General features: G+C 49.4%; 3 protein-coding genes and 1 non-coding gene across 8 annotated transcripts; 3 read left to right on the top strand and 1 right to left on the bottom strand.

The window, feature by feature from the left end:
* Positions 1–22: 22 nt before the first annotated feature.
* On the top strand, positions 23–8,108 carry TTC9C (tetratricopeptide repeat domain 9C). 3 transcript variants are annotated; one of them, XM_036295858.1, is made up of 4 exons: positions 23–334; positions 737–1,002; positions 4,936–5,118; positions 6,089–8,108. In XM_036295858.1, exons 2-4 carry the CDS (start codon positions 765–767, stop codon positions 6,181–6,183), a joined length of 516 nt encoding a protein of 171 aa, XP_036151751.1. In that variant the 5' UTR covers positions 23–334; positions 737–764; the 3' UTR covers positions 6,184–8,108. The 3 variants fall into 3 exon arrangements, with proteins under 3 accessions (XP_036151751.1, XP_036151750.1, XP_036151752.1); XM_036295857.1 differs by having other exon boundaries at positions 710–1,002; XM_036295859.1 differs by lacking the exon at positions 23–334 and adding an exon at positions 4,681–4,824 and having other exon boundaries at positions 873–1,002.
* LOC118649130 lies at positions 6,672–6,778 on the top strand. Its single transcript, XR_004965567.1, has one exon. It is a non-coding gene; the product is annotated as a U6 spliceosomal RNA (small nuclear RNA).
* Positions 8,109–11,903: 3,795 nt separating the features above from the next.
* ZBTB3 (zinc finger and BTB domain containing 3) lies at positions 11,904–14,494 on the bottom strand. 2 transcript variants are annotated; one of them, XM_036295922.1, is made up of 2 exons: positions 14,203–14,494; positions 11,904–13,871 (listed from the first exon to the last, which is right to left on the bottom strand). In XM_036295922.1, exon 2 carries the CDS (start codon positions 13,820–13,822, stop codon positions 12,272–12,274), a length of 1,551 nt encoding a protein of 516 aa, XP_036151815.1. In that variant the 5' UTR covers positions 13,823–13,871; positions 14,203–14,494; the 3' UTR covers positions 11,904–12,271. The 2 variants fall into 2 exon arrangements, with proteins under 2 accessions (XP_036151815.1, XP_036151817.1); XM_036295924.1 differs by having other exon boundaries at positions 14,300–14,494.
* Positions 14,495–19,375: 4,881 nt separating this feature from the next.
* On the top strand, positions 19,376–22,376 carry POLR2G (RNA polymerase II subunit G). Of its 2 annotated transcripts, XM_036295724.1 has the most exons (9): positions 19,376–19,503; positions 19,646–19,755; positions 20,579–20,738; positions 20,872–20,955; positions 21,271–21,321; positions 21,425–21,490; positions 21,607–21,678; positions 21,869–21,902; positions 22,113–22,376. In XM_036295724.1, exons 1-9 carry the CDS (start codon positions 19,492–19,494, stop codon positions 22,124–22,126), a joined length of 603 nt encoding a protein of 200 aa, XP_036151617.1. In that variant the 5' UTR covers positions 19,376–19,491; the 3' UTR covers positions 22,127–22,376. The 2 variants fall into 2 exon arrangements, with proteins under 2 accessions (XP_036151617.1, XP_036151618.1); XM_036295725.1 differs by lacking the exon at positions 20,872–20,955 and having other exon boundaries at positions 19,377–19,503.
* The last annotated feature ends 853 nt before the right edge of the window (positions 22,377–23,229 follow it).

Raw genomic sequence — 23,229 nt, 5'->3', positions numbered from 1 at the left:
CTCCCCCCTCCCCCTCCCCCGTTGGTCCGCAGAGGAAGCTGGAAAGGCGGGGTCGTTTCTGCGGGATTACTTTTCTGGGGCCGCTCCTGATTGGGCGGCGTGATGCGATGCGCGCGACCCTTTAGACAACAAACTGTAAGGGACCGGACCCTGTCCTCTGGCTGCTCCCACCCGTAATCGGAAACCCAGGGGCAGACTTCCGGGCTAGGGCCCTTGCAGAGGGCAAGGGGTGGCCGCGGGGCTCGGGCCACATTCGCCTGGGTTTCCCAGCTCCGGGCACCGTCATCAACGAATGCTCCTTGAATATACGTGCGAATAAAGAGCCGGGACGGAGGCAAGTCCTTTAAACTTCTCTGAGCAGTGGTGTCCCCGCCTACTTTCTTCCACTTCCAGGTCAGGGAGGTGTGTCCCCAAGAAAGGAGGAAGCAAATTCCGCCGGCGTTCGCACGCCTGCCACAGTTCCTAGCGAGCCCTTTGCGTTTTCGGGGTCTCCTGACTCCGGAGCAAGCACTTACTCTCTGGCTTTACTGTCCCCACATCCTCTCACTGACTCGTTTCCTGCTCTACTAGAGGTCGGGAGTACCTCAGAGGAGACGGGGGGCGGGGGGGGGGGGCGCTGTAGCAGAAACCAGCAGAGCTCGTCCCTGGAGAAGGGCCGTTTCCTGCCTGCACTCGGCTCCCAAAGCAGTAATTTTGCTCCCACCCGCAGAGCTTCAGTTGCCCTCTCGCTTCCCAGTTCCGCAAGACCCCTGGGCGGCGGAGTCATGGACAAGCGCCTGCAGGAGGCTCAGCTGTACAAGGAGGAAGGGAACCAGCGCTACCGGGAGGGGAAGTACCGAGATGCTGTGAGTCGGTACCATCGCGCTCTGCTTCAGCTGCGGGGTCTGGATCCCAGTCTGCCCTCCCCGATACCCGACCTGGGACCCGAGGGCCCGGCTCTCACACCCGTTCAGGAAAGCATGCTGCACACCACCCAGACAGACTGCTACAACAATCTGGCTGGTAAGAACAGGGCCGAAGGGGGGGCGGGGTAGGGGAACCAGGCAGGTACCCCCAAGTCTGTGAACATTGAGAAAACACACTGACGGGCTTTCCTGCGGCCATCTAGTTATTCTGCCAAGAATTGAAATATCTGTCCCCTGGCCGGGTAGCTCGGTTTGTTAGGGCGTGGTCCTGATAAGCCAAGGTGGCAGGTTCATGCCAGGACAGGGCACCTACAAGAAGTAACCAATATAACCAATAATGCATAAATAAGTGGACAACAAATCCATCCCCCCCGCCCCTCTCTCTCTCCCCCCGTTGCTTTCTAAAATATGTAAATAAAAGTTTAAAATCCTTTATCAAATATATACATATATACTTTCCCCCCCAATTTATAGGGCTCTAATTGAGGTTCTGCAGAGCAGTAGTTCTCAAACATCACCTGGAGGGTTTGTTAAACACAACTCCTGAGTCTCACCCCCAGAGATTCGGATTTAATGGGTCCCTGGTGGTGCCTACTATTCGTTTGCATGTTCTAACCGAGTCTCTGGTGATGCTGATAGATTTAGGAAATTCTGCACGCAATGGAGAAAATACCGAGTTTACATTGAAGGGAAGGCATTTTAAAAACAACAACACATGTTTTTATTGATTTCTGAGAGAGGAAGGGAGAGGGAGAGAGAGATAGAAACATCAATGATGAGAGAGAATTATACATCCGTTGCCTCCTGCAGGTCCCCTCTGGGGACCGAGTGGGAAACCCAGGCATGTGCCCTGACCAGGAATTGAACAGTAACCTGGTGCCTGAGTCCACGCTCAACCACTGAGCCATGCCGGCTGGGCAGAGGGAGACTTTTTAGGTCTGTTCTGTGGAAGGCAAACTAACCATGGAGCTAATTAAATTATTCTAATGTATATTAAAATATTCTAACAGTCCAAGTTGAGGCCATAGGAATTATTGGGAGTAGTTTTTACACTTTGTAATGGTTGTTTAAAAGTGATTTTTTTTTTTTACTATAATACTCATCAGCTATGATTTGGTGAATATCTAGCTTTTTTTTTTTACAGTGCATGTTCAGTGCTACTCTTGGGAACAAAAATAGGAATTAAGGTAGTTAATGTTTCAGTTCAACAATTATTTATTGGGTGCCAAGGCCTCCTGCTCTCATTGAACATGTATTCGAGTAAGGGAGATGGACAATTAACAAAAAAGTAACATAATTTTTAGAAAATGGTAAGTGCTGTGGAAAATAAATAAAGCAGAAAATGGGGATAGTGGGTGCCACAGGCATGCCAGTGTTCACTTTTAAAGAGGGGGGGTCCATTGAGGTGACATTTACGAAATGTCCTGGGCAGACACTGTTTAAGCCAGCCGTGGGCAAACTACGGCCCCCGCGGGCCGGATCCGGCCCGTTTGAAATGAATAAAACTAAAAAAAAAAAGACCGTACCCTTTTATGTAACGATGTTTACTTTGAATTTATATTAGTTCACACAAACACTCCATCCATGCTTTTGTTCCGGCCCTCCGGTCCAGTTTAAGAACCCATTGTCAAAAAGTTTGCCCACCCCTGGCTTAAGCCCTTTACACATACGAACCTAGTTAAGAGTCACATGCCCTCCGAGGTAAATTTAAGGAAACAAACAGCTAGTAAGTGGTAGAGCTAAAATTAAATCTAGGCAATTCCTTTTTTTTTTTTTTTTAAATATCTTTTATTGATTTCAGAGAGGAAGGGAGAGGGTTAGAGAGATAGAAACATCAATGATGCGAGATAATCATCGATTGGATGCCTCTTGCACGCCCCCCACTGGGAATCAAGCCCACAATCCGGGCATGTGCCCTTGACCTGTATTGAACCTGGGACCCTTCAATCCCCAGGCTGATGCTCCATCCACCGAGCCAAGCCAGCCAGGGCTCTTTTTCTTTTTTTTAAAGTATATATTTTTATTGATTTCAGAGAGGAAGCGAGAGGGAGAGAGAGACAGAAACATCAATGATGAGCCCTAGCGGGTTTGGCTCAGTGGATAGAGTCTGCAGATTGAAAGGTTCCCAGGTTCCATTCTGGCCAAGGGCACATGCCTGGGTTGCAGGTTTGACCCTCCCCAGTAGGGGGCGTGCAGGAGACAGCTAATCAATGATTCTCATCATTGATGTTTCTATCTCCCTTCTTTTCTGAAATCAATGAAAAATAAAAAAATTCTGAGACTCACTGATCGTCTGCCTCCTGCACCCCCCTTACTGGGGATCGAGTATGACCATTTGGTGGGGGTGTTGGAGAAGGAATGCAAACATCAGCCCTTTAATGTTCTCATCAGCCCTAATTCTTGGTTCTCAGCACTGTGATGTAATACTATGTTTAATTCCCACAATTCTTTGAGGTAAATTTAAGGAAATTAATAGGGAAACATTTATGAAATAGAGAAACATTTCAATTTTTTAAAAAAATTATTTTTTTTTATTTTTTTTTTTTTTAAATATATTTTATTGATTTTTTACAGAGAGGAAGGGAGAGTGATAGAGAATTAGAAATATTGATGGGAGAGAAACATCGATCAGCTGCCTCTTGCACACCTCCTACTGGGGATGTGCCCGCAACCAAGGTACATGCCCTTGGCCGGAATCAAACCTGGGACCTTTCAGTCCGCAGGCTGACGCTCTATCCACTGAGCCAAACCAGTTAGGGCTATTTTATTTATTTTTTTATTTTGTTGTTGTTAATCCTCATCCGAGGATATTTTCCCATTGATTCTTTTAGAAAGACTGGAAGTGAGGGGGAGAGCCAGCCCTTGAGATTCAAACCCGGGACCTTTCAGTCCAGGGGCTGAGATTCCTCTCAACTGAGCCAAACCGGGTAGGGCTGTTTTTATTGGTTTTTTAGAGAGAGAGGAAGGGAAAGGGAGAGAAGATATAAACATCAATCAGCTGCCTCCTGCACACCCCCTACTGGGGATTAAGCCTGAAACCCGGACCTCTTGGTGCATGGGACAACGCTCAATCCACTGAGCCACACCGGCCGGGCAAAATTTCCCTTCTTTTTTTTTTTTTTTTTTTTTTTTTTTTTTTTTAATATATTTTATTGATTTTTTACAGAGAGGAAGGGAGAGAGATAGAGAGCCAGAAACATCGATGAGAGAGAAACATCGATCAGCTGCCTCCTGCACATCTCCCACTGGGGATATGCCCGCAACCCAGGCACATGCCCCCGACCGGAATCGAACCCGGGACCCCCCAGTCCACAGGCCGACGCTCCATCCACTGAGCCAAACCGGTTTCGGCAAATTTCCCTTCTTAATAAGAAGGCAGAAGACTGACCTGATCAGTTGCCTCCTAAACAGACTTGTATTTTGAGGTGCCATCAAGTCATCTAAGGGACGAGTAAAGTAATACCATTGAGAGAGATGATGATTTTGGGGTGAGAGTCCTTGGTACCAGTTCCACCTCATTCCACCTAGAAGCTGTGGCATCTTGACCAGTTACTTAGCCTCTCTGAGCCTTGATTTCCTCATCCATTGAACTGAGGGAGTAACACATACCAATTTCATAGATTGGGTAAGAAGATTAGACAAGCACATAGCAGTGCTTGCTATCGCCTCAGACAAGAACTGTGGTGAAATGGAGACTCAAAACAGAGAGCCTTGGGTGGAAGAGACACAAAGAAGTTTAAATACATTTTAAAGTATAGTCTTATTCGTTTTATAGCTGGGCCTAACTCAATATTAGGTACAAAGTGGGCACTGGGTAGATGTTGAAGTAGATTGAAGATGTGTAAAGCTTGATTCACGGCTGCATCCCCTGCCCAGAGGAAGGTCTGGCACGTGGCAGACACTTACATTTATTTGTTGGGTAAGTGAATGTTGTGATTCTGTGTTTGGTGCTGCCTTGAGTTGGCCAGTGGAATTTAGTATAACAAGGCCCTTCTCCCTCTTCTCTCTTCCTTCCATTTGGCCGCATTAGCCTGTCTCCTTCAGATGGAGCCAGTCAACTACGAACGAGTGAAAGAATACAGCCAGAAAGTCCTGGAACGACAGCCTGATAATGCCAAGGCCTTGTATCGGGCCGGAGTAGCCTTTTTCCACCTGCAGGACTATGACCAAGCTCGGCACTACCTCCTGGCTGCTGTCAACAAGCAGCCAAAAGGTGAGCGAGAAGGGGATGGAGTGGGGAGAACAAAGAAAATTGTCCTGTTAAGGGGGTAGCTGTGGAAGGGGTTTTTGTTTTACTTGTTTGTTTTTAATATGTTTTTATTGATTTCAGAGAGAAAGGGAGAGGGAGAGAGAGATGGAAACATCAATGATGAGAGAGAATCATTGATCAGCTGCCTCCTGCACGCCCTCCACTGGGAATCGAGCCCTCAACCCGGGCATGTGCCCTTGACCACAATCGAGCCTGGGACCCTTCAGTCTGTAGGCTGACGCTCCATCCACTGAGCCAAGCTGGCTAGGGCTTGTTTTATTTTACTTTTTCAAATTTTTGAATAGATAATAATATATTCACATGGTTCGAAATTCAAAAACTATGAAAGTATACAATGAACAGGCCTTCTACGCTTACATTCTTGTCTCCACAGAAAAGCAATATTGTATGTATATCCTCCAGAAATCTCTATGCTTAAATGGGCACACACATATCATCCCTCCTCGTCCCCCCAGTAGAAGAGATTTTAAGGCATTGTTTCTGCCCTGGCCAGTTTTTCTCAGTGGTTAGTGTTGGCCCTCAGACCAAAGGGTCACATACCTCAGTTGCAGGTTTGATCCCTGGCCACTGTGAATTAATAAAGAAATAAAACATAAGCCACTTGTTCATGTTTCTTACCTTCAAGTATATAGATTAACTGCCACCCAGGTATAGTATCTTTAGCGGCTCTGCTATGACAATAACTTTTTCTTCAACCTCCCTGTCATTATCAAATTAGCAACCAGCCCAGATGTGTACGAGATTTTTTTAAAAAAATCCAAAGTGATGTTAATGAGATTTACTACTACATGGAACAGTAATATTTTCAGATCTTAGAATTATGTTTAAAAATGGAAGCATGTTAACAAATCTCCTCCTACCCTAAAGTGAGATTATGGTGTGTCTCTAATTGCCTTCTTCGCCCTCTTGTAAGATGCCAATGTCCGGCGGTACCTCCAGCTGACACAGTCGGAACTCAGTAGCTACCATCAGAAAGAGAAGCAGCTCTACGTGGGCATGTTCGGTTAACAGAGAAGAATGACGCTTCTCCGCTTGAACTTCGGGGAAAGTCTCACCCAGTGAACCCGAGCCTCGCAGGAGACACGAGCCCCACACCTCTGACCCAGGTGTCTGTCTGTCTTGTTTCTAGTCCTGCACAGACTCTGAACAACTTACACAGTCTGCCTTTGCTTTTTTGTCTGTCCATCTATATATTTGTATAGCTTTTAATACATGGTATTCTTGGGGACATTTTCCCTGAGAATTACAACCAGAGTATATTCATCACCTGTGTGTGGAATTAATCATAGATTCTAATGATGGATGTTGTCAGATGTATTCATACACAGAGGAGACGTTTAGCAGAGGATGAAGGAAGGACTGGCAAAGAGGAGTTTCTTCCTTTGTTTTCTCAGATGCCCAAAGCCAAACTTAGGCCAGAAACTGGGCAGTATATTTCTTTTGTGAAACTAGACAATTACAAATTGGGCCCACGTGTCTTAAAATGAAAGGTTTCAGTGCTCGCTTCGGCAGCACATATACTAAAATTGGAACGATACAGAGAAGATTAGCATGGCCCCTGCGCAAGGATGACACGCAAATTCGTGAAGCGTTCCATATTTAAAAAAAAAAAATGAAAGGTTTCAAATTAAATTAATTCCTTATTTTTAACATTCCACACATATTCGGATTCTTCTTCCCCTACAAAAGTATCTGGTTCCTATTGTTTGGGTAATTTCTAGTCATTGCTGTTGTTTGTATTCAGATCATTACAGTAGACTTATTTAATTTTCCATTAAACTCTTCTATTTTAAGATCTCTGGAGTCAAGCATTTAAGTATTTATTTAATAATCCTTCCACCCTCGTGCTACAAAAACACCCAAGTAAGCAGGTTAGTTTTTAATAAGTGCATTGCTATAGTATGCTTGTTTCTCTGAAACTTAGGAAAGACAGATTACTAAGTCTAGAAACAGTACCATGAACGAGCAGGATAAAAGCATAAATCTGTTCTCTACCTGTCACCTTGTATTTAGCCAGAGCCCAGTTCCCCTACAGAGGAGGGAAACCATGAGGAAGGGTTCTCCTTCCTTAGTTAGTGCCTTTTAAGTACCGTTTTCAAAACCTTCTGGAAGCTGTGCGGGCACCAGCGCAGGCTGCGGAGCTGATGCAGCCATGGCTCAGTAGGAGGCTCCATCCACCTTCCACTCACTTGTGAATAATGTCCACACTAGTTCTTTCTGCAGAGTAGAGGAGACCGAATAGCACTGCCTCTGCTTTTGTGAGTGGAGCGGATAATTAGCCTGTGTCATCAGTCATCACATAGCCACCGACTGCAGAAAGAAACACCTTAGTCTTGCCAGATGTACCTAAGTTCTTCTCCCTTTATCAGTCACTCCCCATCTCCCAATAAAATAGCTCCTCTTCGTGTCTCCCTGTTCCCTTCAATATTGCAACCATCAGCTTACAACACAAACTTCTACGAAATAATCTTTTTTTAAAAATATATTTTATTGATTTTTCACACAGAGGAAGGGAGAGGGACAGAGAGCTAGAAACATCGATGAGAAACATTGATCAGCCGCCTTCTGCACACCTCCTACTGGGGATGTGCCCGCAACCAAGGCACATGCCCCTGACCGAAATCGAACCTGGGACCCTTCAGTCCACAGGCTGACGCTCTATCCACTGAGCCAAACCGGCCAGGCCAAAATAATCTTAATGAATCCAAGGATAGAACTAACAAAAGTAGAATCTTTTATTCCTTTTCCAAGCCTCTTACATTTCTAAATCTAGATTGTTGACAAAATTTTGTCATGGTTGCATGTTTTGTGTGTTTTGGGCTGTTTTTGCTTTCTGATTTCATTTTGTTTGTGGTTTGTTTTTCAAGACAATGTTCCTGTGAGTTATCTTCTGTATCAATGAGGAAAAAATAAAACTGATATTTAAAAATGAATTTTGGAAAGTGATTGTACTCACCTTTTCATTAACGCTGAGACAAAGTGACCAGGCCCCCATTTCAGTCTTCATTTCCAAGGCCAGCGCCTAGTGGAGATGTTAATGAACAGGAAAGGGACACCGGCAGGCAGTCTGATTGGGGCTGGAGGAGGGCTGGGAAGCCCACACCTGCAGGGCCCACCCAGAGGTACCACACCTCTGTCCTGAGGAGTTTGTGGAGGAGGATGCTCACCTTCAATCTGTGCAGGTTTCCACCTGGGATTTCAGGGCTTGACGGAAGAGAAGCGTTCATGGAGGTGGTGACGGCTTATGCTCTGGCACATAGGAGACGGTCACGAATAGTGTTTTCCAAACTCATACCCGCCCCTTTACAATTTTGCCAAAACCACATACTATCTGTATTACTATTTATAGATGTAATTTAAATATGTATTTTTAAGGGAACCTTTGGACAGAGGGACATGTTAGATGATATTGGGATGTAAATAGCAAACTCTAAAGTGAAACCGTAAGACAAGTAACTCAGTTTCCTTAATAGTAAATTGCAAGGAAAAGAGAGGGGAACCTATAGAGTAAAAGTCTTAAGAGAAGTCAGCCAAATAAATGTGACTCTGCTTTGGGATTCTGATTTGAAAAAAACCACTAAAAGCTTATGAGACAGGGACATTTGAACAAGAGTTATTGTCAGTTTTGTTGAGCATGATAATATATTTCGTCTCTTTTTTCAACATTTCTTTTAGAAGTGCATGCTGAAATTGCTTACTGATACAACTGGGAAGGAACTTTAGAGCACATCATACCATTTGTTAAAAATAAATAAAATGTTTTATAATAAATAAGTATATGTCAAAGTAAACCATATTGTAAGCATCAGCTTTGGAAAAATTATGATTATTTTAATTGATTTCAGAGAGGAAGGGAGAGGGAGAGACAAAAACATCCATGATGAGAAAGAATCATTGATCGGCTGGCTGCCTCCTGACGTCCCATTGGGGATCTGGGGATCGAGCCCGCAACCAGGGCATATGTACTTGACCAGAATCGAACCTGGGACCCTTTAGTCCACAGGCTGACGCTCTATCCACTGAGCCAAACCGGAAAAGTTGGAACACCAAAATCCAATGTGAGGTGGGCAGAACTGGTGAGTTTTGTGAAGCAGAGCTTGGCCATATGTCTGGCAACCGAAGAGACATTAGCATTAAGTGAAGGCACAAAATAGCCAATTAAGAAAAGACAGGCAATCCTAAACTAGAGATGAATATTTAAAGCAGGAGAGAAAACAGTGTCTGAAACTGAAGTCAGTTTATAGCTCAAACGCAAAATAACTCCTCAGGGTGAAACTCTTAATAGGCTGGGGCCTGGCCTGGCCTGTCCCTCCAACCCCTCCACCCCCCATAAAAGGAGATTGATTTGGGCTCAGTAGAAGGAAGTATTATCCAATAATTAGAGGTCTCCAGCAATACCAATAGGTTTCTTTTGGGGACACTTATCTTCCAAACAGGTTTAACAACTGGCAGGACGATCGCTGTTGGACTAGCCCAGCCGTGGGCAAACTACGGCCCGCGGGCCGGATCTGGCCTGTTTGAAATGAATAAAACTAAAAAAAAAAAAAAAAGACCGTACCCTTTTATGTAATGATGTTTACTTTGAATTTATATTAGTTTACACAAACACTCCATCCATGCTTTTGTTCCGGCCCTCCGGTCCAGTTTAAGAACCCATTGTGGCCCTCGAGTCAAAAAGTTTGCCCACCCCTAGACTAGAGTCTAGATGAGCCAACCTGTGGTTCCATGAATCCATCCATGGATGGGATGGACCATCAAAAGCCATGAAAACTAAAGATAATTCTCTTGAGCACACCTCCACTGACTGTCATAAGCTGATCCTAGCATCAGCAGATAGATAAAGTGAGGCAACTGTGGCCTTAATTGTGTTGGCTGCTGCTCTAAACATCTTGAAAATTCCTAACTGCCACCGCCAAAGAAGGATGCATCTCTAAAACTAACATAATATTGTGTGTCAACTATTTTAATTTCAAAAAGTTAAAAAAGAAAAAAAAAAAAAGCATCCTAAGCTTGGAAGTGGAAGCAAATGCTTGCTGTTCAGGAGAATGTCACCAAGGAACAGACCCTCCGTAGTTGGGTATCAGGGTGGCGGAGACAGTAGCAATGGTTACCGTTCACGCCGTCTAAAGAAACTATATACAATTATGTACACATGTGCACACATTTACTCTATCTTGCTTTTAGGAACCCATGTTCTAAGGCAACTGATTCCTTTTTATATATTTCACATATCGTAAAATTCACCCTTTTAGAAGCAACTGATTCTTTTTAGGCATCTTCACTTACTCCAGGAATGACTGGAAAAGGCCCTCCGCTCAGCTAGAACAGCTCTTACTATATGCATGTATGGGGACCCAGCCTGGTTTCACCAAGGAGTTCAGGCGGTAATGTATTCGCATGAATAAAGTTAGCCTTTTGAAAGAAACTAAACGGTTATTCCAACACAAGGAAAGTGCAAGGTGCAGAATTCACTCTTTTCACCCATGAACATGTTAAGCATCAACTTTTGTTTCCCATAATGTCCCTGATAAGGAGCTTTCTGTGGCCAGTCTTCAATGCTTAGCTCGGTCTCCTTCCCAAAACTCAAAAATAGTAGCTGATTATGACAGACAAATCCAAAAAAGATCAAAGAAGTTCAGAAAATGTACTCATAGTTTCACCTTCCAGCTTTCCTTGCACTCGGTTCCGCCTATGTTGCAGAGGAGGGTTTGTAGGGAGCCCTCTAGTCCATCCTGCAGCAGCACAGGGGCAGGCCCTTCTTACACTTCTAGAACTTTCCCCCATCCTACATCAACACCCAAAACTCCCATTTCTCTGCTATCTCGACTGTCAATAACCCTGTGACCGTACGTGAGTAACTTCACCTCTAGGCTGTCATCACACTTTTTAAGTATGATTCTCTCATCTGGAGTTTCTTCCTTTAGTTTTCCTAACCACCCATCGTTTCCACACCAAAAGCCCTCAACATCCCCCCACAAACCTATACCACAGGGCTTGGTGCTGTCTGCCTCTCCGTTTCTTATTTTCATATTTACGACATGTAAGCAAAAGTTTCAGGTCATCAACACAGCACATGTTGTTGAAACAGCCAACCAAAGGTCTTTCTACGTGGAGACAGAGGTGAAGGGGTAAGGACGCAAAGCCGAACAGTCAAAAGGAGAAAAAAAAGAAAACAACTCATAGTTCTCAGGAAACTATTTTCAACAGTATTTTAAGCCAGCATAGTGAGCCTGGTGTTTTTAGTCACAGGCCATGGTTCGAATTCCAGCTTGCCCTTTAACCAGCTCTGTGACCTTGAACAAGTTAATTTCAAGTTCCCTTGTCCGTGGGAAAAAAAGGGGTGGGCTAATACCTCACAGAGATATTGAGGATTAAATGAGCACTTACATGAAGTCCCTAATACAGCCCACCACACAGGAGCTCACTACAATAACAAACATGATTGTGTAAGACTCCCTACTGTGTATACTTTTCCTACATAAAGTCTGCATTACCCTGTGCCTATGCCACTTCTCATAAGCAACCTGATCCTCACCGCTCCCCCAAGGACAGATGTCATTTTCTTAAAAGGTCTAGAGCAGTGGTTCTCAACCTTCCTAATGCCGCGAGCCTTTAATACAGTTCCTCATGTTGTGGTGACCCTCAATTTCACTGTTACAAATTGAACATAATTAAAGCACAGTGATCAATCACAAAACAATATGTAATTATATATGTGTTTTCCGATGGTCTTAGGCGACCCCTGTGAAAGGGTCGTTTGACCCCCAAAGGGGTCGCGACCCACAGGTTGAGAACCGCTGATCTAGAGGGCTGAAAGCGGCAGGAGTCATGCAGGTTTGTGGAAGAAACCAGCCAACACCAGTTCAATAAGATACTTTCACTGCTAGCTTTATGGTCCAGAATGCAGAGTGAGAAGTGATTACACTCAGGAAAATTCCCAGCGCCCTTGGAGAGGAACCGCCTGGGTAAAGAAAAGGGTGGGAGGGACCGTCAGCCCGGGCAGCACCCATTCCGTCACCCGGCAGGGGAAACGCGATGCTTCCCACCTTCTGTGTCGCAAGAGCAGGCCTGGCATCAGCTCGAGCTCCCCCAGATGTTAGTTTTTGGGGCCAAGTACAAAATCTTTGGGCGGCCCTCCACCAGAGTTCTGTCTGTCTGCTGTGGGGGAGCCAGGGAGGGGGTGCACTCCGAGGAGGGGGCTCGCCTCTGGATCGGGTTTGCTGCGTTTGGCCAGGTCCTCGTTGTGAGCCTTGCGGATGTGGCGGTACAGGTCCCCTGACTGCGTGTAGCTGCGCAGGCAGTAGCGGCACTCATAGGGCCGCTCCCGTGTGTGCACCGTGGCGTGGCGCCGTAGTGTGTAAGAGCACGAGAAGGTCTTCCCACATGTCTTGCAAGTGGGAACATCCTCAGTAAAAACGCCAAAGCTTCCTGGGGCTGCTTCGTAATCAGAAGGCAGGTAAAGTGGCTCATGCAGGGCGGGGGGTGCAGGCAGGGGTGAGGTCACCAGTCCTCGATGATACTGCCCTGGACCTGGCAGCAGATGGTAGGGCAGGTGAGGATCGGAGGGCAGAAACTGGTCACTTGGCCCCACCTCCTCCAATCCTGCTGCCCTTGGCTCCTCAAAAGCCTCTGGCTGGGGAGGCTGAGCACCATACATGGCCTCCCCAGGTGGGAACAATCCCTCAGGCCCCTGAGGCTGAGTCTCCGACACATCGGGCTCCTCATCAGAAATCACAATCGCTTCTACTTTCACCTGGACCAGCTCAGCTTCTGCTGGGGTTGGGGCCTGGGATGGAACTGGGGCTGGGACTGGGGCTGCAGCAGAAGATGGGCTGTAGAAGCCTTGCAATGGTCCTCCGGGACCCCTTGGTTCCACCACCCTCAGACTCTCAGAACCCACGTCGAGGGGAGCCAGTGGCTCCACTGAAACTGTGGGAAGGCCAGAGTAGTAGCTTGCAGGAATGGGCTCTGTGGAGCTACTGGGGCTGGCAAGGGAGATATCCGCCACCGGTGGAGGAGGAGCCCGTAGATGCATTGAATCAACCTCTACGCCAGGCTGTGTCGTGTCAGCGCCGCTGGGCATGGGCGGCTCGTCTGGAGGACAGACAGTAGGTGAGGGAGCAGCAGGGCCTTTCCACTCCCCTTTGCCCCAGTGGCCTGATATCTCCGCAGAAGCCAAGGAGGGCTGAGGGCCACGGGACGTGTGGGACAGAAATTCCAAGCTAAGGGGCTGTGAGCTGGTTTCCTCCTCCTTCTTGGTACTGTCTGCCTCTGCCAGGGCCCGGGCTTGCAGACGCCGCTTACACACCTTGACGATGTCATTCATGTGCAAGTAACTGGCAGCTGCCAGCACGTCTTCCACTGGGGTGTCCCCCCTCAGCACCAGCTGGCCAGCATACATGAAGTCCAGAAGCAGCCCAAAGGCTGGGGCCGTGACAATCTCGTTGTGGATACACACCAGGTCCCTCTTGTCCAGTTCCCGCTCTTTGTAGAAAAGCTGGAAGAACGGGCTGCAGGAGGCGAGCACGGCCCGATGGGCCAGGAACTGGGTGCTACCCACCATCACGGTGCAGTCGCAAAGGAAACCCTGGGACCGCTGCTCTCGGAGGCTCTGCAGCAGCTGCTGGCTGTGTTCTGGAAACTCCATAGCACCCCACGAGGGGCAGGCCCCTAGGAAGGTCCCCACCAGCGGTTCCCTGGGAAGAGAGGACAGTGGGTTAGGGCTGGTAACCTCGCCAGAAACCTTCATATCAGCCCTGAGCTGCCACCAACATACCTCTGGCAACACTGTCCTGACCCCAAAATGCTCGCTTACATTGCTATCCTTTTTTCTTAGGTCACAACCAGTGGTCTTTTAGCTCCGCCCCCTCGACTTAACCTCAGCAGCAGGCCCCACCCAGCCAACAAACCCCGCCCCCGGAAGTCCCTCCCCCTAACCAACCTCCGCTTCCTCTATGCCCACCCGGTGGCTTTCAGCACCTCCTCCAACTGGAGGTCTCTCTCGCCCCCAGGCCTCCCCGGCGATACCTCTACGCCCCACTCCGGGAACTCCCTGAGCCTCTCTCGCATTCCAGGGGCTAGGAAGTCCTAGGGTGCGAACTAGCAGAGAAAGCTGGTCCCTCACCCTCCACCGAGCAGCCACTGGGCGAACTCCGCCCCTTCCCACCTCCTCAGATGCAACGGGCTCAACTTTGCCTTCCCTTGTCACGGATTGGCTCACTGTGCACTAGCCACCGCCCACTCTTGAGCGGCGTTTCCAAGTGGGTGCTGGTGGCCGTCGCTCAGGCAACGAGGCGTCGGATTGGCTGGCGTTGCTGTCCTAAACTTTTCTTCCTGGTCCCGCCTTCTTTGCCTCAGAGCCCTCTGGATTGGCTGAGCTTCTCCATCTACCTGAAGCGGGGACCGCGCTCTAGGTTGCGGAGCGCGTCCACCTGGCGCGGAGTGGGGGCGGGAGTGGGAGGGGGGGCCTTGCACCGCGTAGAGAATTGTGTTGCGTCGGCTGCAGGCTGACCCGAGGAGGAGGACGAACGAGCTGGAGTGGAACTCAGGAGGCCCGGGTGTGAGACCCGCTCTGCCGTGACCGGGGGCAGCAGCCACACCTCTGAACCTCAGTTGTGTCCTGAAGGTTCCTACACCCTCAGTGCCCCGCTGCTTCGCCCCCCTCACCCCGACGGCTCGGGCTCCCGACTCCGTAATGGCGGAGTCCGAGAACCAGCCTCGCGGGCGTGAGCGCTGTCGCAGTCCTGGCCTGAACTCCGGGCTCGAGGCCCTGCAGTCCCCCGGGACAGGAGAGTTAGGGCATGGCTGCTGGTGAAGACATCTTTGAGGCGTCCCCAGACAAAGGAAAGGCTGTACGTCCGGAGTTAGTGACACCTGCCTCTTGACCGACCAGAGCAATATGTCCACAGGGTTAATTGAGTGCCTGTAACCCACTACTCCCCGATTCACCCCCGCTACTCCCCCCTTCACCCACGCTACTCCCCCCTTCACCTCCGCTCTATCCACTGAGCCAAACCAGTTAGGGCAAGGTTGCAGGTTTGATCTCCTGTTAGGGCACAAACAAGAATCAACCAGTGAATGCATCAATAAGTGGAACAACAAATCAGTGTTTCTGTATCTCTCACACTCTCTAAAGTCAACAATTTTTTTTTAAAAAGATAAGAGATGAGGGCCCTAACCGGTTTGGCTCAGTGGATAGAGTATCGGCCCGCAGACTCAAGGGTCCCAGGTTCGGTTCCGGTCGAGGGCATGTACCTTGGTTGCAGGCACATCCCCGGTGGGGGGGTGTGCAGGAGGCAGCTGATCGATGTTTCTCTCCCATCGATGTTTCTAACTCTCTATCCCTCTCCCTTCCTCTCTGTAAAAAAAAATCAATAAAATACATTAAAAAAAAAAAAAAAAGATAAGAGATGAGGGACAAGAGAAGAAAAGAAGTCAAGGATGGCCAGAATTGTAGCATGAGCAATGGTGTGGCTGACAGAGCCATCTTCTGAGATGGGGGTAATGGGGAGGAAAATTGAGAATTCTGTTTTTGACCCGTATGTAGAGATTCCCCTTAGCCAGTTAGACTTGTGGGCCTGAAGATCCAGTGAAACATCGGGGCTGGAGATACATATTGGGAGTGTCATGGGCATATAGATAGTATTTAAAGCTGGGGACTAGCCCAACCGTTTTGCTCAGTGGATAGAGCGGCGGCCTGCGGACTCAGGGGTCCCAGGTTCGATTCCGGTCAAGGGCATGTACCTTGGTTGCGGGCACATCCCCACTGGGGGGCGTGCAGGAGGCAGCTGATCGATCTCTCTCATCGATGTTTCTGGCTCTCTATCCCTCTCCCTTCTTCTCTGTAAAAAATCAATAAAATATATTTTAAAAAAAAAGAAAAAGAAAAAAAGCTGGGGACTGGAGGAAAAACTTGTGGGGCAGAGGGCAGCTGGAGTTGCTAAGCAGTAAGGAGCATACCAGTGATTGGCAAACTGCGGCCCCTTGAGTGTGGCTCTTCCACAAAATACCACGTGCGGGCGTGTACGTACAGTGCGATTGAAACTTCGTGGCCACACTCAAGGGGCCAAAGAGCCGCATGTGGCTCTCGAGCCGCAGTTTGCCGACCACTGGCATAGGCTGCTTGGGAAGCTAAAGCAACCATGTTTCTATAGGTGCAAAAAGGACCAGATGAAGATGAGTCTGCACAAAAGGACTGTGGGCTTGGCACACTGGGATCACCGTGCATACGGGCTCTAGATATTTAAAGTTACAGTTCTTTCAACCTCTGTGCAAACCTGAAGGTGCTCCCTCTGGTCAGTGCACACCAGTGGCCACCAGAGCTTAATGAACCAAGTGTGCCCTGGATTTAGGCTTCTCTCACCCCCGGGAGCACCATTAAAGCAGGGCACAGCTTGGAGGCTTTGCTTCTCAAAGTGGGGCACACAGAGCTACAGGGTACCAGGACACCTCTTTCTAGAGCACCATTTAGTTGTTTGTATTTTTTATTTTTTTATAAAAGCTTTCATTTAGGGAATAGAGGTACTAAGCTAATATAGACAGATTATAGCACATGAAAAACTATGTGAAATTTAAAGCTAAAACTAAAGACATTTCTTACTTATAGTAGTAACTTTCCCCCAAGGAAAAAGATTAAAAAGCTTTGCTTCTATGTTTCTGTGCATTCGTAGAAGTTAGAAAAATATGTACTGTTTAGCATTTGTTAAATGCTAGCAATATGCTAACAATATAGTCCCTGATTCCAAAATAGCCTTTCTTGTCTCTATTAGACGGAAGAAGAGACTGAGGGTCAGAGTGGTTAAGTAATTTGGCCATGGTCACTCAGTGAATACAAGTCAGAGCTGAGACTGAATGTGGGTCTTTATAGCCACACCCCTAATCGCTATTGTAGATCTGTCTTGGTAGAGTGTTCCCACATGGTTGTAGTGCCCAAGGCCAGAGGATTTGGACTCAGCTGGGGGCAGGATTATCCTAGTTGTTGGAAGAAATGGTGGCACAGAAGAAGGAGCCCGGAAGCAGGAAGAAGGGCAGCTGAGGTGGGTGATCCTTGCTCAAAGACTGCTCCTCAGGGGCCGGACCTGCTGCTTGCTTGTGAATCTTTGGAAGACAGGTGGTGGCAGACATCATCACTAGGGCTTCTCTACTATCTAGGCCAGTGATGGTGAACCTATGACACGCGTGTCAGAGGTGACATGCGAACTCATTTTTTTGGTTGATTTTTCTTTGTTAAATGGCATTTAAATATATAAAATAAATATTAAAAATATAAATCTTTGTTTTACTATGGTTGCAAATATAAAAAAATTTCTCTATGTGACACGGAACCAGAGTTAAGTTAGGATTTTTCAAAATGCTGACACGCCGAGCTCAGAAGGTTCGCCATCACTGGTCTAGGCTGCAGAGATCCTATTCTTACAGCAGACTATCTTTTCCAAGATGGCCTTGACAAGATCTTCCCTTCCACACACTCATCCTACAATATGACATTGATGCTCCTCCCATCAGGAAAGGTCTCTTACCTGAGTCTGGGCGGGACTGTCTCCTCCAGGGAGATGTGACATTTGAGAGGCTAGGACTAGGTTGTAAAAGAAGATACAACCCACCCAGTGTGGCTCAGTGGTTGAGCATCACCCTAAGAGCCAGGAAGTCACAGTTTGATTCCCAGTCAGGGCACATTCCAGGGTTGCAGGCTTGATCCCCAGGAGGGGGCATGCAGGAGGCAGCTGATCAACGATTCTCTCTCATCATTGATATCATTGATGTTTCTATGTCTCTCCCTCTTCCTTCCTCTTTGAAATCAATAACAAAATTTTTTAAGGGGGATACAGCTTCTGGTTGGTCCTCTTGGGATAACTGCTCCTAGAGCCGCACCACAGTGCTGTGAGGAAGCCCAGGCCACACAAAGAGGCCACATGTGTTTCACCCACAGCCACTGTGTTAGGATTGTAGCCAGTTTTCTTAATGCTGGCGCTGACTTCCTTTTTTAAAGATTTTGTATTGATTTTTAGAGAGAGAGAGAGGAAGGGACAGGGAGAGAGAAACATCGATGTGAGAATGAAAGAGCCATCAGATGCCTCCTGCACGCCCCACACCGGGGATTGAGCCTGAAACTCGGGCATGTGCTCTGACTGGGAATCCAACCAGCAACCCTTCGGTGCAGGGGATGATGTCCTATCAGCTGAGCCACATCTCCCAGGGCTAAGTGCTGACTTCTTTAACAATACCCTCCTTTGTATCTCTTCTGGCTGCAGAGGGCTCAGTGGAATCCATGTTAACACCAATAATCAGCTGTTTCACACCCCGTGCGTAAGCCAGAGGGCATGCTCACGGGCCTGTCCATTCTTGGAGATACTACCAGCTTCAAATTCACCAACAGCTGCAGCAACACTCAGCACAGCACTGTCAGCCTGAGGAGTGCCTGTAACCATGTTTACGATGAAGTCTCTGTGTCCTGGGGCATCAGTGATGGTCACCTAATACTTGCTGGTCTCGAATTTCCACCAGGAGGCATCAATGGTGATACCGCGCTCACGTTCAGCTTCCAGTTTCTCCAAGACCCAGGCATATTGAAGGAGCCCTTCCCATCTCAGCAGCCTCCTTCTCGAAATTTCCGATGGTTCCCTTGGGAATCCGACCACATTTGTAGGTCAGGGGCCCAGCAGGGTGGGCTTGCCGGAATCTGTGTGTCCAAGATTGACGATGTTGGTACGAGTCTGCCGTTCTCGTTTTGGGTTTGACTTAGTGGTGGTTTTCACGACGCACCCGTGTTCTGGAAGCAACCTGTTGGGAAAAAGGAGGTGATGAGCTTTAACTATTTATTACGAATGATTCTGCCTCCAGTTACAATGTGTTCCCTGCTCCTCCTCTACCCTCCCCCCAACCCCCCACATCCAAGCAATTGCCAGGCACCAGCAACTGGGAGTCCTACAATTTAACTCAATTCTGCTACCATCTACCAGGAGTGCTAAATGGATGTGCTCTGTCAAAGCGTTTTATTCACGCCATCTCTCACGAATTAAATAATTAATTAATTAATAATTTCGTTTAAAATTCTTTATTCAAGAAAAGAAAACAAAAGGAATTCTTTATTGAGCTGCTATTCTGGGCACCGAATTTAAGAGAGCCGCCGGTTGGGGCGCTTGTGGGCGGGAGGGGGCGGGGCCTAGTGGGTTTCCCCGCCCACCACAGCGACGTCCAATCGGGTCCGCGGGGGCCCGGAAGCGGTATTGGGGCGGCTGCGTGTATTTCCGGTCGTGCCGGCGGCGCCGCTGCCCGGGAAGGTGTGGACGCGGCTGCGTCCCTGACTCCGGGAGGAGGATGTTCTACCACGTGAGCGGGGCACCGGGCGGCGGCGCGGGCAGGCTCGAGAGGAGCGGCGGGGCGGGGCGGGGCGGGGCGCCGGGACCCGCGGCCGCTTCTCGCCCGTCTTCCCGCTGCGCCTGGCCTGGTCTCCATCCCGCCTTCCCCGCAGATCTCCTTGGAGCACGAGATCCTGCTGCACCCGCGCTACTTCGGCCCCAACCTGCTCAACACGGTGAAGCAGAAGCTCTTCACCGAGGTGGAGGGCACCTGCACCGGCAAGTGAGTGCCGCGCTGTCCGCGCCGCTAGCAGCCCGCCCCCAGCTCCTCGTTCTGCAAGGTCCTGCCACCGACTCTGGGGAGCCCCCTCCCACACTCCTAGGCGCCCAGGCACTCCGTGGCTTCCTGCCTCGGGTTCCCCGGGCGCCTTCTGCAAAGCTGGGTCACAAGGCTTTGCCCCTCAGCTGAGGTTGGCCATGCATTCGCTCCGCCAACATTTCTGCAGCTCTCCTGTGTGCCAGGTCCCGTGTTGGTCGCTGGGAACAATGACCTCAAAGTTAGAGGGAGGCCAGCCCCGGTGGAGTCACACTCTAATCACCGTTCCCGTGTCTGCCCTCCGTCTGTGATTCTGCTGGTTTTCCCTGCCCCCATGCCCAGGGACCTGACATGGCACATCGCTGGGCTCTGCAGAGAGAGGACTCGCACATGTGTGCGTGAGCTGGGAGGAGCCTAGCACTGTGGAGTACTTGGGCCTCCGTTGTTAAAATAACCTGGGGCATTTTTTGAGCAGCAGATTCCTGAGCCGGATCCCATCACGGCATACTCAGGACTCAAGACGGGGCTGGAAATGTGCATTTTAATAGGCTCCTCCCCGCGACTCTGAGGGTCTCTTGGCTCAAGGACTGCAGCGTGCTTGGCCCTTTTTGTGACATTATGAGAGCAGTGTTTGGCGTTACAGATACCGATCAGCGTCCTGTCCTTGGCCACTGAGCTCTGGGGCAGGGGTGCCATGGGCTGCCCTTTGTGCTGTCTCTGATTCTTGTTGCAGATGGTGCTAGAGGCTCTTCCACACACAGGGCCTTTCTCTTTGTCATCCTCCTTGCAGGTATGGCTTTGTCATTGCTGTCACCACCATCGACAATATTGGGGCTGGTGTGATCCAGCCAGGCAGGGGCTTTGTCCTTTACCCAGTTAAGTACAAGGCCATTGTTTTCCGGCCCTTTAAAGGGGAAGTCGTGGATGCTGTCGTCACTCAGGTCAACAAGGTGAGACCACACATGGGGAGGAAGTGGACGGTCCCTCAGAAGATGTAGGGTGGGTCCCAACTCCACTTGCTAACTGTGCGTCCTTGGCCACCCACGTCACTCCTCTGTGCTTCGGTTTTCTCGCCTGTCAAAGGGTCCTGTCTCAGGGGCGTGTACGTCCGTGTTAATGGTCACGATGACAGTAGCATCCACTGATGGAGTAGTTACTGTGAGCCAGGTAATGTGTGACGCCTCACAGTGACTGACAGGTGGGTGCTCTTACCCCTTTTTATAGAAGCTCAGGTTTAGAGAAACTAAGTCTAGTGGCCAACAAGTGATGAAATCCTGGACAGACAAGCCCCAGGCCTCAGCTCTTCACTACTGTACTATATTTGCTTACCTTAAAACGAAAGCTAGAAAAAAGAGAAAGGAAAACATCACAATTTGGTGTGGTTTCAATACATGGAGAATTTATGAGGACTCAGAGGAAGATGAGGAGCTTAGAAGACTTGGACACAAAAGAAAAAGCAAGGGGCACTCATTTTCCTTCCAGGTTGGACTCTTCACAGAAATCGGACCCATGTCCTGCTTCATCTCCCGACATGTGAGCCTGGGCATGCGGGGCGGGGCTGGGGGGAGACACCCATTCATGACCATCTCCTGCAGCCTCCATTTAAAGCGCTCAGCCAGTCTCCCTTTCCTTTCAGTCCATCCCGTCCGAGATGGAGTTTGATCCTAACTCCAACCCACCGTGTTACAAGACAATGGATGAGGTGAGTCAGTGGGAAGAAGTCAGAGACCGGAGGGCAGGAGCCGCTCTGAGGGAGAGGGGGGGGCTGGGGTGGGGTGGGGGGGCGATATGTCTGAGTGTTCTGTTCCCTCCTCCCAGGACATTGTGATTCAGCAGGACGATGAGATCCGCTTGAAGATCGTGGGGACCCGTGTGGATAAGAACGACATTGTGAGTCTCTTGCCCGCCTCCCTTCCCGTGCCAGGCAGAGCCAGGAGCTATTGGTCTCTTACCACCGAGGCTTCCTGGGGTTTGAGCTCTTCTGCCCGGAGCGGGGGTGGGCAGAAAGTCTGGGGCTGGGCTTAGAGGATAGGTCTGTGCAGGCTTAGACCTCATTTCCTTTTTGCCTTCCCTCCTGCAGTTTGCCATCGGCTCTTTGATGGATGATTACTTGGGTGAGTGACGGATCACGCATGACCGGGTTGATGCCTGGGGAAGGGGAGGGTGGGGACAGGGGTGGAGATGGGATTTAATGCTTGAGTCACAGATGAGGGAAACTGTCTCGCCGTCTGCTTGGAAGACCCAGGGCATGTGCCCCGGGGATGGGCAGTGCAGTGACGGCTGCCCCAGGCTCTGAGTCTAACCAACTGCTTTTCCTCTCCTAGGGCTTGTGAGCTGAACACCGCGCCTCCTACCATGTTTGACCCTTGTCTCGGGAGGGTGATTCTCACACTCCCACGTGGTCCAGAGGCCCAGCCTGGCTGCCGTGGGGAGGCAGGGCAGGCTCCTTGTCCCAGAAGACATCTGACTCCTTCCGGCTTAGCAGCCACTCCCAGATTCTGACTGTTCTGACCCTAAACGGTCTTTGGTTCTCATGGAAGTGTTACCCTCTTTCTTTGGTAAAAACAGCTCTTTTTTTAAAAACTGCAGTTGTTGCTTGCCCCTCATTTCTTGGCCTGATGCTTCAACTAGCCTCCGCCACCCAGGGGATCGAACAGCCCTTTCCTGCCCTAATTGTAGGAAAGGTACTAATGTTTCCTCTTTGGCTTCCAGCAAATGATACCGTGAGAGCCGCTCTGAATACCAGTGTAGTTTCCTCATGTTTTCCCTTCCCTCACCCTTGAAAATTACTAAGAGCATAGCTGGGAGCAGACAGCAAGCAAGGCGAGGTGAACAAGAGGACAGTAAGGACACAGACTGGGGGGTCCCCACACAGCCCTTCCCAGGGTGCGCACAACAACTGGCCTGTGTGTGCTGAGCAATCACCACACCAGCCTGGGAGCAACGCAGAAGACGTGAAGTGACTGCAGAGTTAAACGCCCTGCTCTCCCTCACACTCCGCACCCTGTGGGTCTGCTTTGGAGCGCCCTTCCCCGCCTGTCTGCTCGCTGCTCTCCCTCACACTCCGCACCCTGTGGGTCTGCTGCTCTCCCTCACACTCCGCACCCTGTGGGTCTGCTGCTCTCCCTCACACCCTGCACACTGTGGGTCTGCTGCTCTCCCTCACACTCCGCACCCTGTGGGTCTGCTTTGGAGCGCCCTTTCCTGAGCCGCCTGTCTGCTCGCTGCTCTCCCTCACACCCCGCACACTGTGGGTCTGCTGCTCTCCCTCACACTCCGCACCCTGTGGGTCTGCTTTGGAGCGCCCTTCCCCGCCTGTCTGCTCGCTGCTCTCCCTCACACTCCGCACACTGTGGGTCTGCTTTGGAGCGCCCTTCCCCGCCTGTCTGCTCGCTGCTCTCCCTCACACCCCGCACACTGTGGGTCTGCTGCTCTCCCTTA

Source organism: Myotis myotis, unplaced genomic scaffold (assembly GCF_014108235.1).
Source record: "Myotis myotis isolate mMyoMyo1 unplaced genomic scaffold, mMyoMyo1.p scaffold_m19_p_27, whole genome shotgun sequence".
NCBI lineage: Eukaryota > Metazoa > Chordata > Mammalia > Chiroptera > Vespertilionidae > Myotis > Myotis myotis.
The sequence above is the reverse complement of the archived record's forward strand: the minus strand, read 5'-3'. Positions and strand labels throughout refer to the sequence as shown.